The sequence below is a fragment of the Vulpes lagopus genome, chromosome 3 (genome assembly GCF_018345385.1).
Source record: "Vulpes lagopus strain Blue_001 chromosome 3, ASM1834538v1, whole genome shotgun sequence".
NCBI classification, from domain to species: Eukaryota; Metazoa; Chordata; class Mammalia; order Carnivora; family Canidae; genus Vulpes; species Vulpes lagopus.
In genome coordinates, this window is record NC_054826.1 from 143,970,337 (window position 1) to 143,993,873 (window position 23,537).

General features: G+C 37.4%; 1 protein-coding gene across 5 annotated transcripts in view; it reads left to right on the plus strand.

Annotated features, from left to right (window-relative positions):
* The window catches only part of ARHGAP29 (Rho GTPase activating protein 29), a 65,640-nt gene extending 42,800 nt beyond the window's left edge, over nt 1-22,840 (plus strand). For all 5 annotated transcript variants that reach the window (XM_041747841.1, XM_041747842.1, XM_041747843.1 and 2 more), the window contains 11 exons: nt 5,753-5,910; nt 6,440-6,579; nt 6,856-6,960; nt 9,169-9,267; nt 10,313-10,452; nt 10,727-10,915; nt 11,174-11,311; nt 15,943-16,175; nt 17,611-17,941; nt 18,039-18,147; nt 20,416-22,840. In XM_041747841.1, the coding sequence (XP_041603775.1) occupies nt 5,753-5,910; nt 6,440-6,579; nt 6,856-6,960; nt 9,169-9,267; nt 10,313-10,452; nt 10,727-10,915; nt 11,174-11,311; nt 15,943-16,175; nt 17,611-17,941; nt 18,039-18,147; nt 20,416-21,305 (2,532 nt within the window). In that variant the 3' untranslated portion in view covers nt 21,306-22,840. The remainder of the gene's footprint in view (nt 1-5,752; nt 5,911-6,439; nt 6,580-6,855; nt 6,961-9,168; nt 9,268-10,312; nt 10,453-10,726; nt 10,916-11,173; nt 11,312-15,942; nt 16,176-17,610; nt 17,942-18,038; nt 18,148-20,415) is intronic.
* Nucleotides 22,841-23,537: the final 697 nt, after the last annotated feature.

Consider the following 23,537-nt stretch of genomic DNA (forward strand, 5'->3'; position numbering starts at 1 on the left):
TTTTTTATAGAACCCTCTCCTGTTCCTCTAAGACTCCAGTGACTCAAATTTTAGACCTTTGTTATTATCCTACAGATCTGGGGGTAGTCTTTTTTTTCCCCTAATCTCTTCTCTTAATTGTTGTTCTATTTATCTGTCTTCAAGTTCACTGACTCTCTCTTTTGTTAACCTCTATTTTCCTATACAGTCAAAAAAGTAAAAATTTTTATTTCGGATATTATATTTTTCAAAGTAGTAAATTTTTCTTTTGTTTCTTTTTAATATCTTCCATTTCTCTGCTGAGACTCAGTCTTCCCATGTTTTAAGATTATTTGCCCCTGTGTATTTAAACCAGCTTAATAGCTACTTTACAGTCTATCTGATTATCCAAATAGGTAAGTCATTTTAAGATTAGTGTCTGTTTATTGTCTTTTCTCTTGCAAGTTGATGAAATTTCTTGGTTCTTTATGTAACAAGTAATTTTGGGTGATATTCTGGACTTTTCAGTATTACCTTATGTAACTCAGGATCTTCTTTCTAACCGATACTGAATGCTGATTTTTAAAATTTTTAGCAGGCATTTATTTGTTCTAGTTAGTATCACTCTGTAGGTCACATCTTCTAGCTCTGAAAATTAGTCAAACTACTCTGCTGCTATCGAGGGCCAATTAGAGAACAAATAAAGACAAAAAAACAACAGGGATTTCAGACCCCTCTCTCCTCAAATCACAGTTTATCTGTCATAGGGAAAAATTCCCCTCAAAGTCTTAGATGTCTATTCACCTGCTACTGCCATCAGTGCCACAGCTGCCATGTCTTAGTTCATTGGGGTACGAGAGAAAACAAACATACAAAAGAACCAGAGGGTTTCCCCCCGACTCTTTCAGTCAAATGTCTTTGAATAGGAGTTCAGTGTTGGCTGGGAAACAGAATAGTAAAAGAAATAACAGGAAGCATACTACTGGATTGCCATACCTTGATTTGTTGTTTCTTTCCACAATCGGCCTGCTACCATTTACCTTTCAGAGTTCTCAGATAATTGAGAATTCAGTGGGAAACTGAGAGGAGTGAGCCTATTCCATTGGAATCAGGAACTCTCTCCATAAAACGTTCCTGAATATTTAAAATTGAATCTCATTCATTTACCAAATTCTGATTAATATGTGATTAATTTGTAGAGTCAATTTTAGTAGAAGGACTTAAATTAATAATTTATAATTGGGGAATTATAAAACCCCAAGATTCAGAATTACATTATGAGTCACTTAGGCCAACTTTTATATCTGACAAGTCCTTTTCACCTCAGGCAATAGCTAATGATAGCTAAGATTGAGTATGTACCTGCTGGTATGTTAAGTTCTTTGCCTACATTAACTCATCTAATTCTCACACAGTCCCATTAGATAAATATAACTTTTTAGCTCCATCTTACTGTTAAAGAAACCAAAGTTTAGAAAACATTTCTTCTCAAAATGTGGTCCTTGGGTCAGTCACATTCTCATTACATTGGGAGCCTATGAGGAATGCAGAATCATGGTTTTCAACTCAGACTTTTGGAATCGGAATCTGCATTTTGAACAAAAATCCCCCACAAGATTCATTTGCACATTAACTTTTTTTGAAGCATTTGCTTAGAGAAGTTACAAATAACTTGATCAGTGTCATCCAGCATGGTAAAGCTAGGATTGAACTCAGTTGAATGACTTTAGAACCTGTGCTCTTAAATACTATGCTGTCTTGCTGAATGATTATTTAGCCGAGGTATGACAACTCCAAAATTAATATAATTTTTATATTGAGCTAAGAAAAATTTGTTTTCTTATGGACCTTTCAAGTTATACCTTACTCATATAATCCCCTTTATACAAAATAACACTTTAAATACTTAAAGATTATTGTTATCTGCCTTTCCTGGATTTTTTTTCCAGACTAAACATTTCTAAATTTGATTCTTTTTTAAAATAATGTGGTTTTAAGCTCTCTTACAAGGTATAATCTTGTTTGTTTACATATCTCTTAAAAAATGCTGCTGTTTGGTGATCCAATAATTATGATTTCCTTTAGTAGGATGTGATATAAATAAGAATTACTTAATTTTGTATACAATATATAAGAATTTATTAATGCCCACTTTGTAAATAAAAGAAATGTAAGACAGATACCTGCTCTCAAGGAGTTTAGCATATATTTAAGAAGAGAGAATTAGCACATCTGAAAAATTGGAGAGCAATACTTACAGTGTATGAAGTAGATTTTGAGGTTAAAGTCCCTCAAACTTGGACAAACCCCTAAACTTAGGAAAATCTCTACAGCATGTAATGTATAGAGACAATTAATAGAGGTGTTCTGTGTATATATTTGTGAATAAACATTAGCTAGAGTTCTTTTGAACCAATTAATCAATTTTAATTGTTCTGTCTAGCATTTATTCACATGCAAATCCAAGCAGATACCAAATCCAGTGCTCAGTTATTGAATATGGATAGTATTTTCTAGGTAAAAACCATGACTTTCTCAGATAAATGCTGTTTGGTGATCCAGTAATTATGATTTCCTTTAGTGTGATGTGATATAAATAAGAATTACTTAATTTTGTATATAATATATATTTATTAATGCCCACTTTGTAAATAAAAGAAATGTAAGACAGATATCTGCTCTCAAGGAGATTTTTTTTTTAAGATTTTATTTATTTGAGAGAGAGGGAGAAGCAGACTTCCCACTGAGAAGGGAACGTAATGTAGGGCTTGATGCAGGGCTTGATCCAAGACCCTGGGATCATTACCTGAGCCAAAGGCAAATGCTTAACTCACTGAGCCACCCAGGTGCCCCTCTTTATGTTTTCATCTCCTTCAAAGCAGAACTTGGGGGTTTTGGAACTTATTTTTAAACACCATCTCAAATTCTTTTTTAAAAAATTTTACTTTCACTCTAGGACATATCACATATGTGATTGCAGAGAAAACAAAATTATTTGAGATAGATTCTAGACACTCAGGGTCACTCATTATCTTAGGAAAGATACACAAATCACATTTATGTCCTAGCAAAATTGTAAGTTATATCATGGACATCAAAGATTACTTCTGAATATCTAAAATTGTCTTGAATTATGAAGCATTAAAGAGTATGGGATAAAGATCATAATTACATTACCAAGAGGAAGAAGAAATGACCAGACCAGTCACTAAAGACCTAACCAAATCAATGGGGCTTTGAAGAATAGGAAGAATTAGAGCAAGAGTTTTGTTTTGTTTTAAAATATATTCAAGAAAAATTTATCTTTAAAAAAATACAGGATAGAGGGGCACCTGGGTGGCTTAATCAGTTAAGCATCTGCCTTGGCTCAGGACATGATCCGAGGGTCCTGGGATCCAGCCCCACATTAGATTCCCTGCTCAGTGGGGAGTCTGCTTCTCCCTCTCCCCTTGCCTGCCACTCCCCCTGCTTCTGCTCTCTCTTCTCTGTCAAATAAGTAAAGTCTTAAAAAAAAAAAAAAAAGATAGAGAATTACACTGAACAAAATTTATTTTACATTATTGCTAATTTATATGAAAGGAATTTTTCCCATTATTTGAAATTAAGGAAAATTCTGTTGAACAGCTGTCATAAATATTTGCACTAATCCATGTGCCCGTGGAGTAACTAAAAATTTGCTGTACATGCTGAAAGCCGGGCATAGAGTTGGAAGTCCTGTGTGCTTGCATGAGCAGTCGCAGAAAATGAACAGAATTACAGTATGACCTTGGCTAATCACATTTCTGTTACTGTTCATTTGGTCATTTCCCCTTTACAAGGCACCTAGGTCACTGTGCTAAATAGAGGACCTAAAAGAAAAGTCTAATTTTCCAACTCCAGGAGCAGATTCAAGCACAAAAAAATCTAGAAGTGTGATGATTTTTGAGATACCTGTGAACCACCCCAGTTAAGATGCTCAGCAAGTCCTGCATAATCTACCCCCATGGGGGGCTCACTCATTAGCATTTCTGTTAGATAAGTGAGAAGGCTGAGTAATTTAGGGAAAACAGATTTTAAGATTGGACTATCCATATATATTATTGTTAAAGTCTTTATTATTAATAAATACAGAAACATTCAGCAGATGAATTGATTATGCTAGTATATTCATTTGGCTTCTTAAATTATTGGTGTTTTTAAGTAGATACATAGAGCTTTATTAAAAGGTATAAAAATGTACAGTTACCTTTTAGGATAATGAGAGTAAGTTCAGTTTACCATTAGCTGGTGAATTTTCTCATCATAACCAGTTGCAGGACTTAAACTTTACCATCCACAGTTTGAACTTCCTTTGTTCCTTGAGAGAGTTAGACCACAAGCTATTCTACTATGTGCACTTTTCAATACTATTTATGCTGAGTTTTAGTTATCCTTGGGGAATGCCTGTCTACTTGGAAAGGATTTAGAGGCTAATCAGAAGTTCAGCATTATCATCTGGTATTCCAAGAGAGATCAAGAGGAAACATGGCAGTTTTGAAATAATATTAAGCCAATTGAAATTTGGCATTTAATCACATTCCTCACCTCACAAGCCAGAGTGACATTTAAAAAAACAAATCAGATTATGTGATAGCTCTTAACACCGTTCAAAACCCTCTACTGGCTTCCCATTGTACTTAAATCCAGACTTCTTACAGACTCCTCACGGTAGTTTAGTTGACTGTTTCTTTCTGGCATCCTCTCAAACTAAAGTTTCACCTCTTCAGATGTGCTTCAGCTGTATTGACCTTTCAAGCGTCTCTTGAGCATGGCAAGCTTTCTCCCTCACTTTTGCTCTGAGGTCTCTGCACTGCCTCTCCCTTTTGCCTGGATTGCACTTCTCTCTGAAACTTCGCATTGGCTCTTTCTTCTGTCAGGGCTGAGTTCAGATGGTGTCACCTTAGGGAGGCTTCACTGACCTACCATATCAAAAGTGCAAATGTATACCGGGTCACAGTCCAGAACTTGACATAAATAAATACTATAGTATTTACAGAAGTTTTCAATACCAGAAATTATCTTATTTACAAAATTTATTTTCCCTCTCTCTGACACCACCTTCAGCAGAACATAAACTCTATGAGGACCTAGGATACCCAAAGCCTAGGTCTTAGGAACACTAAATTAGTTCATTCATATGTGGCTCTCAGATTGGGTTTGGCATGTTGTAGGCACTTGTCAGCTGCTATTGTTACTGTTACTACCAGTAGTAGGAATAATAGTATATCTAGGCATTTGTAGAAACTCAGTGGGATAATATATTTTGGATAGATTCAAGATAATGCCTAATTATCAAAGTTGAGTACTATAGGATACATTATAAAGCATTTTTACTTCCATAGGATTGAAAAAAATAAAAGTCAAAATAATTGTGCTCTATTTGAAGCTTTTTCCTTTATGTTTTTCCCTTAGGAGTTTAGACCATTGTGGTCAGACCATCAGAGTACAGAGGTGGGGATCCTCAAAAACACATCTGTCTCCTAAAATGATGAACCAGTAGGGACATGGGGATGTATTTTTGAACTTTTCAGTTTAAAGCCAGTTTGGCTGGCAATAATTACTCCTAGATATTGGATTATAACTGTTTTGGGGTTTTTTTGCTTCCTGCTTCACACCATGAGCAGAGCCAGGCAATGTAGTATGCTCTCAATGACATTCAGTGTTACATGCTTCACAGTATGGCCTTTTCCCTGGTGCTAGTACTTGAAATAAATGTATATTTATATAGCATTCCATATAGCATAAGTTATTTTACGTTTTGTTTCTGTGATCATAGGTAACGGTTAACCTCTTCCAGATGCAACACCTACAGGCAGCCTCCCTTGCAGACAATTTACAATCTCTCTGTGATAGCGCTAAACTCTATGACCCAGGCCAAGAGTACAGTGAGTTTGTCAAGGCCACAAATTCAACAGAAGAAGAAAAAGTTGATGGGTAAGAATTAATGAAATTATTTCAAAAGATAAAACCTTTATTGCTAAGTTCCTATTTGGAATTAGGTGGTATCTTTTCTAACATTGGCAGAATTTACTTTAAAACTTTCTAAATTTTTTTTATATTCAGATGTAACTCACTTAAGAGTAAAGCTTTTCATCTCGACACAGAGCTCAGTTCTTTGAGATTTAAAAATCCTTTGAGAATGGCAAATCACGGTCATATCTGTTTTGAGTGACCACAGATTTAACGTGCATTTACCATAGTGGTTATATTGGAAAAATTTAATCATGACATGACTTATTGGCCACGCTTTTGCTACTCTTTTCCATGTTTCGGCTATAATAAGTTCAAATGATTAATAAATTTGTTCGCATCTCCTTTAAGAACTTGAACAATATAATAAAGTTTATTCTTAATATTTAATTACTCTGCTCATTAAAGTAACAGATTTTTCTGTAAAATCGAGTAAATAGGCTGATTATCAGTCATTCTTCTAAATGATGAGTTTTATTTGGGTTTTTCTTAGGAATGTAAATAAACAATTAACAAATAGTCCCCACACTTCTGGATACAGACCTACCGACTCGTTAGAGGACGTAGTGCGCCTTCCTGACAGTTCTAGTAAGATTGAAGAGGACAGATGCTCCAATAGTGCTGATGTAACAGGTAGATTTTCACCCTAAAGAGAGCACTAATTCATGAAAGATCAAATTGTTTAAATGTGATTATTAAATGAGTTGCTGCTCTGGAATTTAAAAATCAGGCCTTGAAGTCTAACCTCATGAGGCCTTATTCACAGTTGTAACCACTATGCCTATCTTAAAATCGATTGTTGATCACTGTTCAAGAAATTTGACTTGTTTCATTCCGTGTAATGTCAGTACTTCGCCTCATGAAATCCGTCTGTAGCCAAGTTTGACTTTAAATATTCTTTTCTTAAAGGTCCTTCTTTTATAAGGTCATGGACATTTGGGATGTTTAGTGACTCTGAGAGCACTGGAGGAAGCAGTGAATCTAGATCTCTGGATTCTGAATCTATAAGTCCAGGTACATAAGCATTTAAGTCTAGCAGAGAACATTCAATGAAATATTCCTTTTTGGGGATATATTTTAACTACCTTATTTTTTTTTTTTAGTGAACTGTCTCCTAGAGAGGAGTATGTACATATACACATGCAGTTTAAAGAAAAATAATAAGATAAACCCTCAAATATTTACCACCCAGCCTATAAGAAGTAAATATTATCAGTATATTCAAAGACCCTGTGACCCCCTTGAAAGCCTTGCCCTGCTGCCCACCAGAACAAAGCCATCATCCTGAATTTTGTTAGTCATTCTCTAGCTATTTGAAATGTTTTACTACCTATATCTACTTGAGCTTTGCCCTCTTTGGAATGTTATGCAGATGGAATCATACTATTAACTTTTTTTTTAGATCCATAGTGATGTGAACAGCTGTCTTTATATGTCTGTATTTTATACTATATTCTATATAGTATTCCATTCTGTAAACATAAGTATATGTTTGAGATTGTTTCATTGTTAATTGCTGTGGTGAACAAAACAGTTAATACCAACTTTGTGCCTGTGATTACTTAGTTTTCACAAATGTACCGTAAAAGGTATTTTGATAAAGAGAGTCCCATGCTCCTTAGAGAGGCAGGATAGATGTGTTGAACTTTCCCTTAGTGGCTTCAAAAAGGATAACTTGCTGTAGGTAATACAGCTAGCAGGAAGAGAAGGTAGCATTTGAACCCAACATTACTACTTAAAACCCATGAGATTCTTCCTTAGAGATTCCTTCCCCCTCATTCTTCTACCAAAGACTGTTTCAGTCTTGTTCTTCCTGGCCCTTTTTCTAGGATCCTTGGCACTGTGGATATACGTTATAAGATTAAACTTACCTCAAAAGTCCAAGGCATTTTTTAGTAATGTTCTACATATTACAGAAATTTTATTTGTATAAAGTTTTTTGAGATTTAAAGTTAGAAATAACTTCAATGCAGCATTAGGATTTATAGGTTTATTTTGTGTCCTCCTTTAAAACTAGCTCTGTGCAAGCAACACCCTGAAGATGTGGACCTAAATACTTAACACATTTGTAAAAACAAGATGGTTATAACTGTCCCCAGAAATTAAGATCCATTCTAGAGCAAGGCCTAAATTATTTGGAATCCCATAAAACTTCATGTGATAAAGACAAAAATTTGAAGACTATTCACATGATAAATGGTGAAGACTTAGCCTGGGAACGAGGACATTTGGGGACGTGACAGTCATCCTCACATACTGGACTGGGGCGGGATCAAAGTGCCAGTGCTCATCTGCTCCTTCAGGGAGAAGTGTGACCAAAGGCTGGGATTCCTAGGCAGCCAGGTTGCTGCTCAGAAATACAAGGAAGCCACTTTACAGTCAGAATAGTTCTAAATGGAACATGGGACCCCATGATTTCTCAGTCACTGAGAACACGTCCAAAGCAAAAACTAGATGACCACCTGCCTCTTCAGCATATTTTGAAGAGGAATCTTTTTTGGGGGGAAAGAGATCAGTTTAAATCATCTGTGAAAACCTTTTCTAGCTCTTTGCCCTCAGCTCATTAAGGCCTTGAGGTAAGTGAAATCTTCCACCTAGATAGGTATGGCCCTGTTTGTACTATCAGCAGGGAGCCAATAAACCTAGTCTGGCCTCTCTGATGCCCACCCAGCGTCCTTTGCTGACAGAGCTTGTGTCCTGTGTGCTCAGCTCCCTGCCAGAGATCTTTATTCTCGGTTCCCATTCTCCCATCTTCCTGGTAACGTGAATGTGTTGTTGCTATTGCTGTCTTCATAGATTTTTGTATATTATTTTTGTATACATTTCTTTGTGACTCAATTCAGCAGGCATTTAATGACAATACCATTGTGCCAGTCACTTTGTTAGATATTAGATATAAAACATGAATAGAAAATACTCCCTGTTCTTATACAGCATATAATCTCTAACACTACTGTCAGAAGTTGGCAGTGAGGTCTCATTGGAATGTATGATTCTTCAGTTCTAAATTTATTTGGAAAAGTCAGGTTTAGTTATATTCTCTTTTGTTCCTAATAATAAGTATCAGAATTCCCTATATCCAAAGTCTGAGCATGGAAGTGGCTTTCTGTATCATAGCCAACAAAACAATATGACTTGTGTTACTCAAAAAACATTGTCATTATCCATTTCTTAAATTCTACACTAAGTGGTCAGGTGATGGTATTCACAATTTTCTTTTAGGAGACTTTCATCGAAAACTTCCACGAACTCCATCTAGTGGAACCATGTCTTCTGCAGATGATCTAGATGAAAGAGAACCACCTTCCCCTTCAGAAGCTGGTATTGCTCTCATCTGATTCAAGTTCCCACTACACCCTTTCAGTCAGCAACACCGCATGACATTAGAAAAATAATATAAAGAATTACTTTGCTGTGTATTAAAGAAAAGACATGATAATGACTTTAATATATACCAAAAAATCATGTACAAGTATGGGTTGACAAGACAATAGTGAAATGTTACAAATAAAAATGAAAGAATAAGTAGCAGAACTGCACTACTTTACTGTATTTTATATATTAGCATGGTGCAAAAATAGGCTAGTTATTTTGATCTTTTATTAACCTAGTACAGTGACTTATCTGTTAAAAGGGTTGTAATGCATGAGAAACTCTGAAAAAGTCTCTTTAAAAGAAATAGTGTAAGAATTTAGGCAGGAAAAGTAAATAAATATGTTCTTGAAGACAAGGAAAGTTACAGATGTTGACAGATATAAAAGAGAAATCAAGTTACCTTAATGACTTGAGTTAGACTCATATAAATTAGTTTCGTACATTTAAGAACTCCTTATACCTGTTTGGGTGTTATGTATTAGAATAATCTGGAACATGTGACCTCTGGTAGAATATTGATATAGAACTAGCCAGTATTATCTATAATTTTGTAATGAATTCAGAAAATAAGAGTAGCTTTATCTTTAATGCAAATAATAGTGACACACTGGTCTCATACAGCTAGTGTCCTTTGAAGCTTTTGTAAGGGCACTCTCTAAAAATGTAATGCCACCTTTGTAACACTCAGGCACTATAAAGAATATATTAATAACAGTGTAGATTTGCTGAGATCAAAAACATTATACCATGCTATTTTAGAAGTATCTTACTGGTTTGATGGTGATTTTTACTTCATAGCTCAAATGTTTGATAAATGTGTACTTTGTAAAAGATCTATAAATTGGATGCCTATTTTGATGTTACAGACTCTAATAGCTTTCTGTAACATATTAGTGATTACAAAGTCTAAAGATTTTTCAGAATTTAGCATCATGTGTTATAATTGTTATGTCATCTTAAAATTCTTATACTAATTTATTTCTGTTGCAAGGACCCAATTCCCTTGGAACATTTAAGAAAACATTGATGTCAAAAGCAGCTCTCACTCACAAGTTTCGAAAATTGAGGTCTCCGACAAAATGTAGGGATTGTGAAGGCATTGTAGTATTCCAAGGTGTCGAATGTGAAGAGGTAAGACCTTTCTGGAATTACATTAACTCCTTCATGCTTTTTGCTTTATATTTTTTATTAATAATTTTATTGATTAGGCTCTCTTACAAATATATTTTTAATAAACTGAACCACAGTGTAATTTTATATTTCATTTCTCTATTGAGTGTATTTCAGACACAAGTAATACCCTTTTAAAACCACTTTTGTTCTGTTACCAGTCTACCTATAGTTTGCTCAGTTGTTCATAGTTTTAAAGTGAGTAAACCATTTTTTAACTGTCATTTTTTTATAGTGTCTCCTTGTTTGTCACCGAAAGTGTTTGGAAAATTTAGTCATCATTTGTGGTCATCAGAAACTTCCGGGGAAAATACACTTATTTGGAGCAGAATTCACACAAGTTGCGAAAAAGGAACCAGATGGCATCCCGTTTATACTCAAAATATGTGCCTCAGAGATTGAAAATAGAGCTTTGTGTCTACAGGTACATTTTAACTCTTAAAATTAAGTTTAAAAATACAAATGCCTGTGTGATTTGTTCTAATGATGAGACAATGCTCTAAGTTTTTAATAAGTAACTGAATTTATTCAGATTTTTTAAAATATTACCTCATTTGGCCCTAGTTTTTTCCTAAATTATTAACAAAAATTGAAGTAGATACATCAGGTATATGTAGATGTCTGCGTTTAGCCATTTGTACTAAAGGAGAATTTTGCCAAATTTTTCCATTTTCTTCTCAAGGGAATTTATCGTGTATGTGGAAACAAAATAAAAACTGAAAAGCTGTGTCAAGCCTTGGAAAACGGAATGCACTTGGTAGACATTTCAGAATTTAGTTCACATGACATCTGTGATGTCTTGAAATTATACCTTCGACAGGTAAAGTTTTTACCCTTGTTACATACCATTAAATAGAAAAGAGCAAAAAATACGATCTGTATTTTGCTGATAACATTTGCTACAGATATATTTTCATTGACATAGACCACATCAGTATATCTCTAATTGTTTTTGCAGATCAAAGAGTATATGAAATACGTGTACAGTTTAAATAGCAATAATAATAAAAACACTCATTTCCCACACATAGCTTAAGAAAGTAGAACATTCCATTACTTTATTGTAGGCTCCCATGTGCCCTTCTCCAATTAGAGCTCTCAACTCCACCCCAGTGATCTTTTTTTTTTTTTTTTTTAAGATTTTATTTATTCATGAGAGACACACACACAGAGAGAGGCAGAGACACAGGCAGAGGGAGAAGCAGGCTCCATGCAGGGAGCCCGAGGTGGGACTCGATCCCAGATCTTCAGGATCATGCCCTGGGCCAAAGGCGGCACTAAACCGCTGAGCCACCTGGGCTGTCCCCGGTGATCTTTTCTAACCATGTTAATACCTCCTTCTCTTTTCTTAATAGTTTTAATACCTGTTGTATGTTCCTAAACAATGTATCGTTAAGTTTTAGGTGAGAGGAAAGCATCAATCTAGCTATGTACGAAAAGGCCATTATTCACACCATTAGTGAAGGATTCAGTAAATTGAACAGCGTCTGAGTCATAGTCCAGTTTTACCTTCAGTGATATTCAAATACAGCTATTGTGGGAGGTCAGTGGGTAAGATCATGGTAAGATCATGAATGCATCCTGGGATCATGAATTTTGGGGCATCCTACAAGGCTTTTGTGTAAGCTGGGTACTGGAAATTCAGTGGAATATGATCAGGAGTGGGCTGCTCTGTATTTTCTCTTTCTGTATGCACTGTTGTACCTGGGACTTTAAAGGAGTAGATCCAAAAAAACCCACTGCTGTGGGGTGAAGCAGTAATCAGCCCTAGTGGTTTTAGGCAACAGCTCCTGGGTGGGTTGCAGGAACAGTCAGAACATTGCCCTGCTGAACCAAATACAGAAAATATCTGGGTCAAACCCAGCTGCATTCTGTCTTTGGGTTAAAATGAAGAGACAGTCACAGAGAGCAGAGCATTAATGATCCTCAGCATGTCCATCTCTGGAGTTCTGTTCAGCATCTGGATCCTTTTTAATATTGTGAATAGCTGTCATCCTGGGCTCTCCCTTCCCCACTGTCTTTTTTCTTCTGAGGAAACACCTGTCTTCTGTGTCATGTCTTCCCATCTGTGGTTTATGTTCCTGTTTTGGTTGTGACCATCCTTGAGCAAGGTGGAGTAAGAGTAAATTTATTTATCTGTAAATGTCTTTATTCTACTCTTCAATGGGATGGAGGAGTGTGGCTACTGTGGAAGGTTATGGTATTATAGGCTGGAAATTATTTATCTTGAGAATTTTGAAGGCATTTTTTTACTATTCTCTTTGAAGTGTGAATTCTTTCCCATTTCTGACTCTTTGTGTGATGAGGCCTATTGTTTGCTCTCTGAAAGCTTAAAGAATCTTTTTTTTCTCAAGAACCCCATTGTTTTAAAATTTCACAGTGTATGTGTTGATGTGGGTGTATTCTCATCTGTCATTTCAGGTACTCCACAAGCACTGTCCTCCTTGGCCTTCTGTTAGAGCTTTTATTTTGTTGCTCATTTCCTCCTCTCTACTTTCTCTGTATTTTCTTTCTGGAAATGTGTGTACTGGGGAGCTTGTACTGGTTCTCTAGTTCCCTCATCTTTTGTCTATTACTCATTTTGTTTTGTTTTCTTTTAATGGTTTTCTAAGAGATTTCCTCAGTTGGTATTGTTTTATTTTGTTTTTGTAAGTAGGCTCCATGCCCAGCATGGGGCCCAACATGGGATTCAAACCCCACATCTGCAAGATCATGACCTAAGCTGAAACCAAGAGTCGGACACTTAACTGACCGAGCCACCCAGGCGCCCTGAGATTTCCTTAGTTTTATCTTCTGCATGTACCGTAATCTATTTCCATTTCTGAGATATTTCAATTTCCAAGAATTTGGTTCTCTGTTCCTATTACAGCATCCTTTTTTAATGAATGTAATATCCTATATATCTGAGATATTCATCACTTTTTTCTAAGCAAAGAATCCTTTTAGCTTCTTACACTTTTCAATAGGAATATGTGAGCCCTATATATAATGTTAAATTCTCCAGGAGCCACATAAAAAGAAACAGGTGACATTAATATTTAACATACTGAAATATCATCTGAATATCTAGTCTATATTTTTAAATTATTAGTGGGATATTTTTGTTCTTGTGTTTTGGTTTTGTTTGAAAGGAGGTTTTGAAATCTGGTGTGTATTTTTCATTTAGAGCACATGTCAGTTTGAAATGGCCACATTTCAAGTGCTCAGTAGCCATATGTGACCAGTGACTTACCATATTGTCAGCACAGCTCTAGACTTTCAGTTGGTTTTGTTTCCATTTATTTTTATTTCAGTGTTTCATGGTTGTCTGCATAAAATGAAAGAGTTGGGAATTGAAATCTCTTTGGAAGCTTTTGAATACATGAAGGTTTTAAAGATTTTGAGCTTTAGTGTGATCTCAGAGGGCTATTTGGGAAACACCTGCTGTCTGTATCTCTAGGTCTCTGCTCTGAGGCTTGGCAGATACCCAGAGAATGATCTTTCCCTGCCTATAGGTGTGATGCCAGAACTCTGTGAGCCACATTGGGTAAGAAGGCTCCAGGATCTGTGACTAAGCATGCATACAGTGACTAAATTCCTATTTTTTAGGTAGTTGCCCACCTGTTTGTGTTTGACATTGCCCATCCAGAGGCCCTCTCTCTTACATGGTGCAGAGAAGAAATCCCCACACTTCTAGGGAAGAAGTTGCTCAGAAGCATGAAATGGAGATGGGGTCTGGAGATCTAATACTTTTTTTTTTTTTAATTTATAATAGTCACACAGAGAGAGAGAGAGAGAGAGGCAGAGACACAGGCAGAGGGAGAAGCAGGCTCCATGCACCGGGAGCCCGATGTGGGACTCGATCCCGGGTCTCCAGGATCACGCCCTGGGCCAAAGGCAGGCGTCAAACCCTGCGCCACCCAGGGATCCCAATCTAATACTTCTTAAATAGCCCCCAGTCCTCCAGGATCAGAGTACCTAGTGCTAACAGTCCCTGGGTCTCCTATAGATTGTGTTGGTTCTCATCTTGGAATTTCAGCTTTCTCTGAACTACTAAATTGTTACTTATTTATCTGCTCTTCAGCAGTAAAATGTTGCTTTTATCACCATTCCTACTCTCCTAGTCTGGTAGGCTTAACTGTGTGTTTCAGTGTGGTTGCCAAAGGGAAGAGACTAGGTACAAATGTTGGATCCTCCATGTTAGCCCAGGAAACTTGTTTCTTTACAGGATTTTCACATTTTGCAGAATTCTTAGCTGAGAAATGGAGACAAAGTACCTCTGAATGTTAATCTCACAGTGAATCATTCTTTGTCTCTTCTAGGCAGTCAGGGAGAGGAAATAAATGGGGTCCAATACTATTCCATCTCAAGAATACTAGGAGACAGGGCAGCCTGGGGTGGCTCGGCAGTTTAACGCCACCTCTGGCCCAGGGCGTGATCCTGGAGACCCGGGATCGAATCCCATGTCAGGCTTCTGGGATGGAGCCTGCTTCTTCCTCTGCCTGTGTCTCTGCCTCTCTCTCTCTCTCTCTCTCTCTCTCTCTCTCTCTCTCTCTCTGTGTCTCATGAATAAATAAATAAAATCTGTAATAAAAAAAATACTAGGAGACAAACACTTTAGTGTGGGGAGCCATGCTCAGTTCTTATAGTACTAGAGAGTGGCCTTCATTTTACTCATATATGGGAAATCTGAAGCCTCAAGAGGTTGGGTGAACTCCTTCAGATCCCAGAGTTAGTAGAGGCAGAAATTAATCTCAAGGCTTCCCTTCTCTGAAACTGGAGAAGTGGGCGCCTACCTCACTATAGATAATACAGGATACCAGCTAGCCAGGGTTCCGCTGTTTCCATTCAAAGTGGAAACATTGAAATCACTGAAGGCAGTAGAGAGATCAAGGTAGCATTGCCCTTGGGAAGAGAGGAACTTTTTCTTTAACATACTTATGGCAATTCGAGTTGTATTTAAAAATTAGATAAGTGTTGACAGTGTCTCTCTTATAAGTTATATTGTCTTATGCTAATCTTTACTCTGGCCAAAGTAAAACACAGGGACCCTATAGTATTTTGTTCTCTCCCTACCCCATACCAGTAAAATTCAGAATAGAAGCTTTTTCTGATTAATATGACTGGGCTTGTTTTAATAAAACAGTTGAAGATCATACTAACTTTGTGGCAGTCATGAATGTAATTGGTATAGGATATAGGGCAGGGTTTTAAAATCCCATCATGCAGTCTTAAATTTTAAAACATTTTATTATCATTTACCTAATTTTTAATATAGATATAATTTGGTGATGATGTCAGATTCACTTTATAGATCACATCAGTATCAAATATATGTACATTTCTAAATGTGGATTGACCTTAAGTCTTGTTAATCTGAAAAGACATGGTAAATCCATCAGCTATGCATTAAATTATTAACAGGGGAAAAATGGACAGATTGATATTCCTAATGTGATTTTATTTCTTTAGCTTCCAGAGCCATTCATTTTATTCCGCTTGTACAAGGAATTTATAGACCTTGCAAAAGAGATCCAACATGTAAATGAAGAACAGGAGTCAAAAAAGGATAACCCTGAGGACAAAAAATGGCCGAGTACATGTATAGAAATAAACAGAATTCTTATAAAAAGCAAAGACCTTCTAAGACAACTGCCAGTATCAAATTTTAATAGTCTTCATTACCTCATAGTTCATCTTAAGCGGTAAGAATTTTAAATAAGCATTCATTAGTGGATGGATAATTGTTTTTTTTGTTTTGCTTTTTTGATTTTTTTAAATTGTGATAAAATACACATAATATAAATTTATCATCTTACCCATTTTTTAAATTATTTTTTAAAGATTTATTTAAAGAGTGGGTGGGGGGAGGAGCAGAGAGAGAGAGAATTCCCAAGCAGACTCCATGCTGAGCATGGGGCCCGATACGGAGTTTAGTCCCACAACCCTGAGATCATGACAGAGCCAAAACCAAGAGTTGGATACTTAACCAACTGCACCTCCCAGGCGCTCCCATTTAACCACTTTTAAGTGTACAGTTCAGTAGTATTAAGTACATTGATATTGTCATATTTTAAAATGAATGTTTTATTTCTAATATGTGTTAGGGAAAAGGAGACCTTGAATATTATACTCTCGCAGCTAACATCTTCCCTTCAGATGCCTCTTCTGTGCCATGCTCTGGCTGGGGAAATAAGGATGCAAATGTAAGGTTTTGGTCACCTATGGTGCTTGTCAGCTTGAGGGTGGACCTGCAGACAAGTGCAGTGCAGCATCGTACCTCTTCTACCAGAGCCAGCCTGACATGCAGAGGAAGATGAGGGGTTGGAGGGATCATGAATCAGGGAAGGTAGCCTGAGCCAGATCCGGAGAACTAGCTGGTGGCTTGGTGACAATGTGCAAAAGAGCATTCCAGGTAGAGGGTAACAGACACAGAGACATGAGATAATTTTGCTTTGGGGAAGTATAGGTAGTTTGGGTAGGCTAGGACATAGCAAGCAGTAGCTTGAAGTGAGCTCAGCAGAAGTTTGATAAGGAAGGTCATACATACCTGCCAGAGGAGTTGACTGTCTTCCTTCTGTACCCACTAAAGAATTTTGAGCCAGGAATTTAACATGTTTAGATTTGCTTGTTACATCTTTCTGGCAGCAATATGGAGAATGGGTTGGAGGGGCTCCTTTACTGCAATTCAGAACTTCTTAGGTAGTCATAGAAATAAAAGCTTGAAATAAGGCCAGAGCATTGGGAGTGGCAATCGAGCAGAAAGATCTTTAGGAGGCAGAATCAGCTTGACTTGAAGACTAGCTGTGGCAATGAGAGAGAAATCGACAATGATGTTTCAGTTTCCAGCCTAAGTACCTGGAAGGATGTGCTATACGTACTAAGATAGGAGCAGCTCCTTGTTTTTTGCTTCTGTTTTTCTGCTGATGAAACTTTAGTAGTTCCTTCTATTTACTTAAATTGTATCCTAATACTGTGAAACCCAATTCATTTTGTGGTCAATATCTAATCAAACAAATATATCCTTTCTCTAGACTTCTACAACCCATTTTTCCTCCACCCTTCCCAACCCATAGTAAACTACCACCAAGGAAATCTGATAGGCAAATCTCATATGGCTTTATGTTTTCTACTTTCCAGAGTTGTAGATCACGCAGAAGAAAACAAAATGAACTCCAAAAACTTGGGGGTGATATTTGGACCAAGTCTCATTAGGCCAAGGCCCACAACAGCTCCTGTCACCATCTCCTCTCTTGCTGAATACTCAAACCAAGCACGGTTGGTAGAGTTCCTCATCACTTACTCACAGAAGATCTTCGATGGGTCCCTGCAGCCACAAGATGTAGTCGTGTGTAGTACAGGTGGTGTGGCACCTCACGTTGATCAGGGGTGTCTTCCAAAGCCCCTATTATCACCAGAAGAAAGAGACCCAGAACATCCTACAAAGTCACTATTTTTCTCTTCAAAAGAAGTGAGTTTTGACCTTTGTAATGTTTGTTAGTGAGCTAAAAATCTTCAAATTGAGGTGTTTTACTTCTTCAAACTTAAAAATTCTCCTCTATCAACAGGATATGCATACTGTGGATAGTGAAACCAAAATTTTTGAGCCAGCTACATCATTTGAGGAATCAGAACAAAAGCAAAATATATTAGAAAAATGTGATACATGTCTCATTGGTAAGTGGCCATGTAAAATACATGTTTGCTGACTTAAAACTGTGCCGGTAAACCTTACCTAAAAGTTAAAATGAGTGAAGTTGAGAGAAACCAGAGAGAGAAGCTTCATTAGTAAATGGATCTTTACTTGCCATTAAAAAATTGCTGTTTACTGTACCTTACATTTATGAATGTCATTCTTTACAATAATTTTTTCTTATAAAAAGACACCTTGGAATTCATAGGTATTTTTGTTGTCTTTCTGAAAAAAATTCTTTTTCATTTTTGCCATCAATTAAAGTCAAGGCAAAAATGTGTTCAGCATTATGAATTATCATACAGTCTGTTACTATGAATCATTGTATTGACCTAACTGCTCATAACAAGTCAACTAGGCTCCTAAAATTAAAAAAATTTAGACTCCTAAAACTCCTAACACTTTTTTTCAGATGCTTTTTTACCTGTCACCTTTCACACATTAAGCACAAATATGTCTGTTTTAGCTTCTTGACTGCATTTTATTCACTGTATGATAATTTTAGTTGAAATGATTAGTAACTATCATGCTGGCAAAAAGGTTTCCATTTGTTACTAATGCTACATATCATTAGAGCTAAATTCCAATTTTTAAAAATGTCATGATATATATTAAGTTTGATGTGTAGTCCTATATCAGTGGTCATAACCTGACAGGATCTAAAAAGTAAGGGAGCTAGCATTCATGTAACCATCTGCTTGCTCAGTGCTAAGCACTGTGTTTATTTTTTTCATTTATCTGATTTGATCTTCATAAGAGTTCTGTGCTATAACGTCAGTAGTATCAGCCCCATTCGACTCATAGCTGAATACTCTTGACAGCAGTCAAATAATGTCAAACGCCATTCCCCTAATACATTGTTCAGTCAGTATTTGAAGTTATAGTTGTGCTCATTTCACTATCTCATGATCTAGGTAAGGCTTCCAATTGGGAAGAGTAATTATAATAAGTGTCGTTTTTTTGAGAGCCTGTTATATACCAGATAACTGTGAGCACTTTCCATGGTTAGACCATTTAGGCCACACATCATCCAGAAACAGCTGGGATGTTTTTTGACAGATGCACAGTGACATTGCCTCACCCAGTGCAAAAGTGGCAGAACTGAGCTACACCCAGCGATCGGGCTTCCGATCTGCACTCTTGCCCATTCCACTAGGAGTGCGACCCTCGGAACCTTAGGGATGTGCTTTGGTTGGGGGCTGTCGCCCGACCACAACCAGTCAGTTCCATAGAGTGGTCCACACGTGCAGGGGACAGACCTGGGAAAGCTAACCCAGAGAGCGTCGCCCTGGAAGCCCAGGGGAGAGAGGCCCATGGGGTCAGGTGAGGAAGAAGTTCAGAGGAAATGAAGACTGACAGGTGGTTCTGATGGCCTCCTGTCTGCAGACCTCTGCCCAAAGCTGTGGGACAGGGACCCGGCAACAGGGAGAAGGACTGCATACTGTGCTCAGGGCAGCTCAAGTTCCAAACCAGGATGGGGCCGAGGCACACACATGTTGGATGTTTTCCAGCAGGAGAGGGGAGCCTGAGCAGAGGGCTAGCATTTTCCAGAAACGAGATTTTTTTTAGGGGAGACACTGTGTAAAGGGACAAGGTTTGAAGGAGCTCAGGGTTCTAGCTTCAGAAAGCCTGGACCATGGGTCCAGGCTTGAGAGGAAAGAGAAGAAAGGAAGCCTGGGAGTCGACAATCCATGGGGAGAATGGTGTTCTTTACTGAAAACAGAACCATTCATCCTGGATTGGACAGGATGAACGTTACAGCATGTTTATTAGTTGATCAGATAAGAAGGCATCTAAGGCATTTAATAGGATATGTTCTCACTGTGGGTTGAACATAACTAAAAATAGCAGATGGACTGAGTTGGCAAGAGCCTTGGGACTGAGGGCATACCTGCATTTGGTTGGTGTGTAAATTGGTGTAGCTTTTCTGAGGTTGATTTACCAATACCTACTGAAATTGTGACACTCCTTTCACCTCACACATACTTGTTTTCACGCAGCACATTTTTTTTTTTAAAGTTATTTCAGCAAATTTTTTCTTACCAACCTGCAGTGGATTTTGTAGCTGTTTATTATATTGATTTAAATAAATATAAAATTCTAACATTTTTATTTCAAGTGCACCTTTAGTACTTTATGAGCATTTAACTTCTCTGCATAGATAACTGAGAATAACTTGGAAGAATATATAAGACTCTTGTTAGCCACATGCTATGAAGTTGGATTTTTAAATAAATCTTTTCCTTTTTTAGACAACAAAGTGGGTTTGCTTGCAGACCAAGAACCTGAATCAGTATCACAAAAGATGGAAGATGTCTATAAAACTTCTAAGCTACTTACTCTGAAATCAGATAGGGAAACAAACAGTGTTGAGCGGCACGTTCCAAGGACCAAGGTTAGGCCTGCAAGTTTGCCTGTAGATAGACTACTACTTCTCGCAAGCCCTCCAAATGAGAGAAATGTCAGAAATATGGGAAATGTAAATTCAGACAAGTTTTGCAGGAATCCTGCCTTTGAAGGAGTTAATAGGAAAGATACTCCTACTATTGTCTATTCTAAATTGGATGGCTTTGACCAGCAAACTCTACAAAAACCGCGGGAGAAACAGTTTGAACAAAACGGCCTCAGTGCAAAGACCATAGTAACTGGGCCCAACGCACTCCAGGAAAGAGGAGGAACCACGAGCATCAGGATTGGTGGGGACCACCCAGCCAGTGTCCCGCAGCCCAGTAAGCCATACTCAGAACCAGCCAGGGCAGCGAGACAGGTGTCCGAGAGACGGTCCTCTGACTCCTGCCCTCCCGCTCCTGTCAGAGCACCCAGAACACTGCAGCCCCAGCACTGGACAACATTTTACAAACCGCGTGCTCCCGCGGGGGGTGTGCGAGGGGATGAGGAGAAGCCCACAGCGCCCTCCCCAGCACCACCCCCTGGCCCAGCCCCCGCCCCCCAGGGACACCTGCTAAAAACAGGTCCTGACTCTGAAACTGCGCCCGCTGCCTCCACGCAGCCCACCGGGAAGCCGAAAGAGCACGCTGAGCAGCGGGACTTGCCCGACGTGCCTCCGGCGTGTCAGAGACCAAGGCTAAAACGAATGCAACAGTTTGAAGACCTTGAAGATGAAATCCCACAGTTTGTGTAGGGTTGTCAGAATCCAGCTTTTCTTCGTTGTTGCTTTGTTTCATGGTGTTGTGTTTGTTTCGTGAAAGAAACTTCTGACAGGGCCCCTTCTGTATAGTATTGCCACATCATGGGTTTTGCTTTTTGTCGTCGTATCATGTTCTACTGTGTTGGTTATATTGAATGGTAGAGTGTTTTGCTAGGGCCCCATCTGTGCCTCACTGGAATTCTCTGTATTTTTAAAGTTGTGAATAAATAGGTGGACTCATGTTTTTTAAAGTTTAGTTGATTTTTCCCATAAAGTGGTCCATTTAAATGCATCCCTAATATATGATATAGTTCTCAACTAGTAGGTGCAGTTGGGGAAAATCAGCTTTATTTTTTGAAGTGAAACTACATTGCTTATTTATAAAAGGACTATTTCTGAATGCAAGTGCCTGAAAGATCTTTGTCTGGTATGATTGATTGTTTTATTCACACAATTTTACAGTGCGTCTTTCACCATTTCTATGGTATATATGTAACCTTTTATTTTTCAGTTGGCAGTTTTAATACTTACATAATGACCAAAAGGCTTGCAAGTCTCTATTTAATTTCATTTTAATTAATTGCCAGATTTTCTATGTGGTAGTCCGTTAAGACTTGTACAAAGAAAGTGCACTTAAACTTTTCTAAATTACATAGTTTATGTCGTATTTGGCTCTAGATGGTTTTATAACACATTCAATATTTTTTTCACCTCTTGGCTTTGTTCTACATAAACTACTGTTGTTCAACAGTTCTGAACCTTTGGGTATTTTATATAATGATCCAAAAATGTTTTAAGATTCAAGTGCATTTCCTCTTCATATTGTCTGGGTTTTTTTTTTTTTAAACCACTCCTTTGGTATGAAATGTTTTCACTTTTAAGTAATTTTATGTACTTTTTCTACCTGGATTTTTAACCATTGACAATGTATGTTTCATCCAAATCATGCAAAGATTTATTTAAGTTGATTCTAAGGGTATAGTTCGATAAGCATCATTGTTTGGAATTTGAGAGAAGATGTAGATGATTGGATGGATATATTTCATTTACAAAAGTCCCAGTTTTTAGAACTAGTGCAGTTCTGTGATTTTCTGGGTTTCATCATTTTGCCTAAAATAGGATATAAAAGGGACAGAAAAATTAAAATAGCCTCTTTTTCTATGTGTGAATTCTATTTGTAGTAAATACTTTTATATGACCATGTTATACTTGATAAAAATATATATTATATATATAATAACCTGTTAAATTATTTCAAGTTATTGTGGCTTCTCTGAGATTATTGCCTCTTAGAGTATGAGACTTTGAGACTGGCTAGTGGTAACACTTGGGCTCATACATCCCTTGACTATAACATGGAATGCATTTTGTGGGAAGTTGCTATATAGCTGTATATGACATTAGGACTGGGGAGAAAAGAGTAACTCCTTTGTGCTAGAGCTTTAAGTCTTTATTGTACTGAATATAAAAGGATTGTATTACTATGAAAACCTAAAAGGAAAATAAGAGCCAACATTTCTTGAACCCTCTCTTGGTGCCATGAACTCTGCTAAATTCCTACATAAATGATTTCATTTCAAGTTCACAGCAGCCTGTAATACGTAGGTAAGTATTTTACTATTCCTGTGTTACAGATAAGGAAACCAAGGCTTAGTTATGATGTGGTTTGCTTCCACAGGTTTAACAGTTGGAGTCAAGTCTTAAACACAGGGCTTTTGGATTTCGATGAGTAGTATTCTTAATGCCTGTGTTATTACTAGGTAATATCAGGTAATTAACAATAGAAAATGCACCTTTAAATATCTTATTGTGGCAAAATATGTGTAACATAAAATTTACCATTTTAACCATTCTTAGGTGTCCAGTAGCATTAAGTACACTCTCAAATTGTTCTGCAACCATGACCAGAACTTTGTCATCATCCCATACTGAAACTTTGAAAATGTACTTTTAAACTCCTTCAATTTTCTTTTAATGTATTGAGAAAACTGAGTCGAATCTATCATATGATCAGTTGGCTCTCTGTTTCCCCTCACTGTTAAACCTCACAAATGAGAATTCCACGTGGTCCTTTCTGTCTTTAGGGCTCTCAGGCATCTCATCCAGCTTAATCCATCAGTCTGTAGGTGCTTTCTAGTTCCCAGGGGGCATTGATCAAGTAACTCCTGGGCAGATGTTGCTATTTCTGGAGTACCCATGGCATACACTGTGCCCTGCTCTATCTAC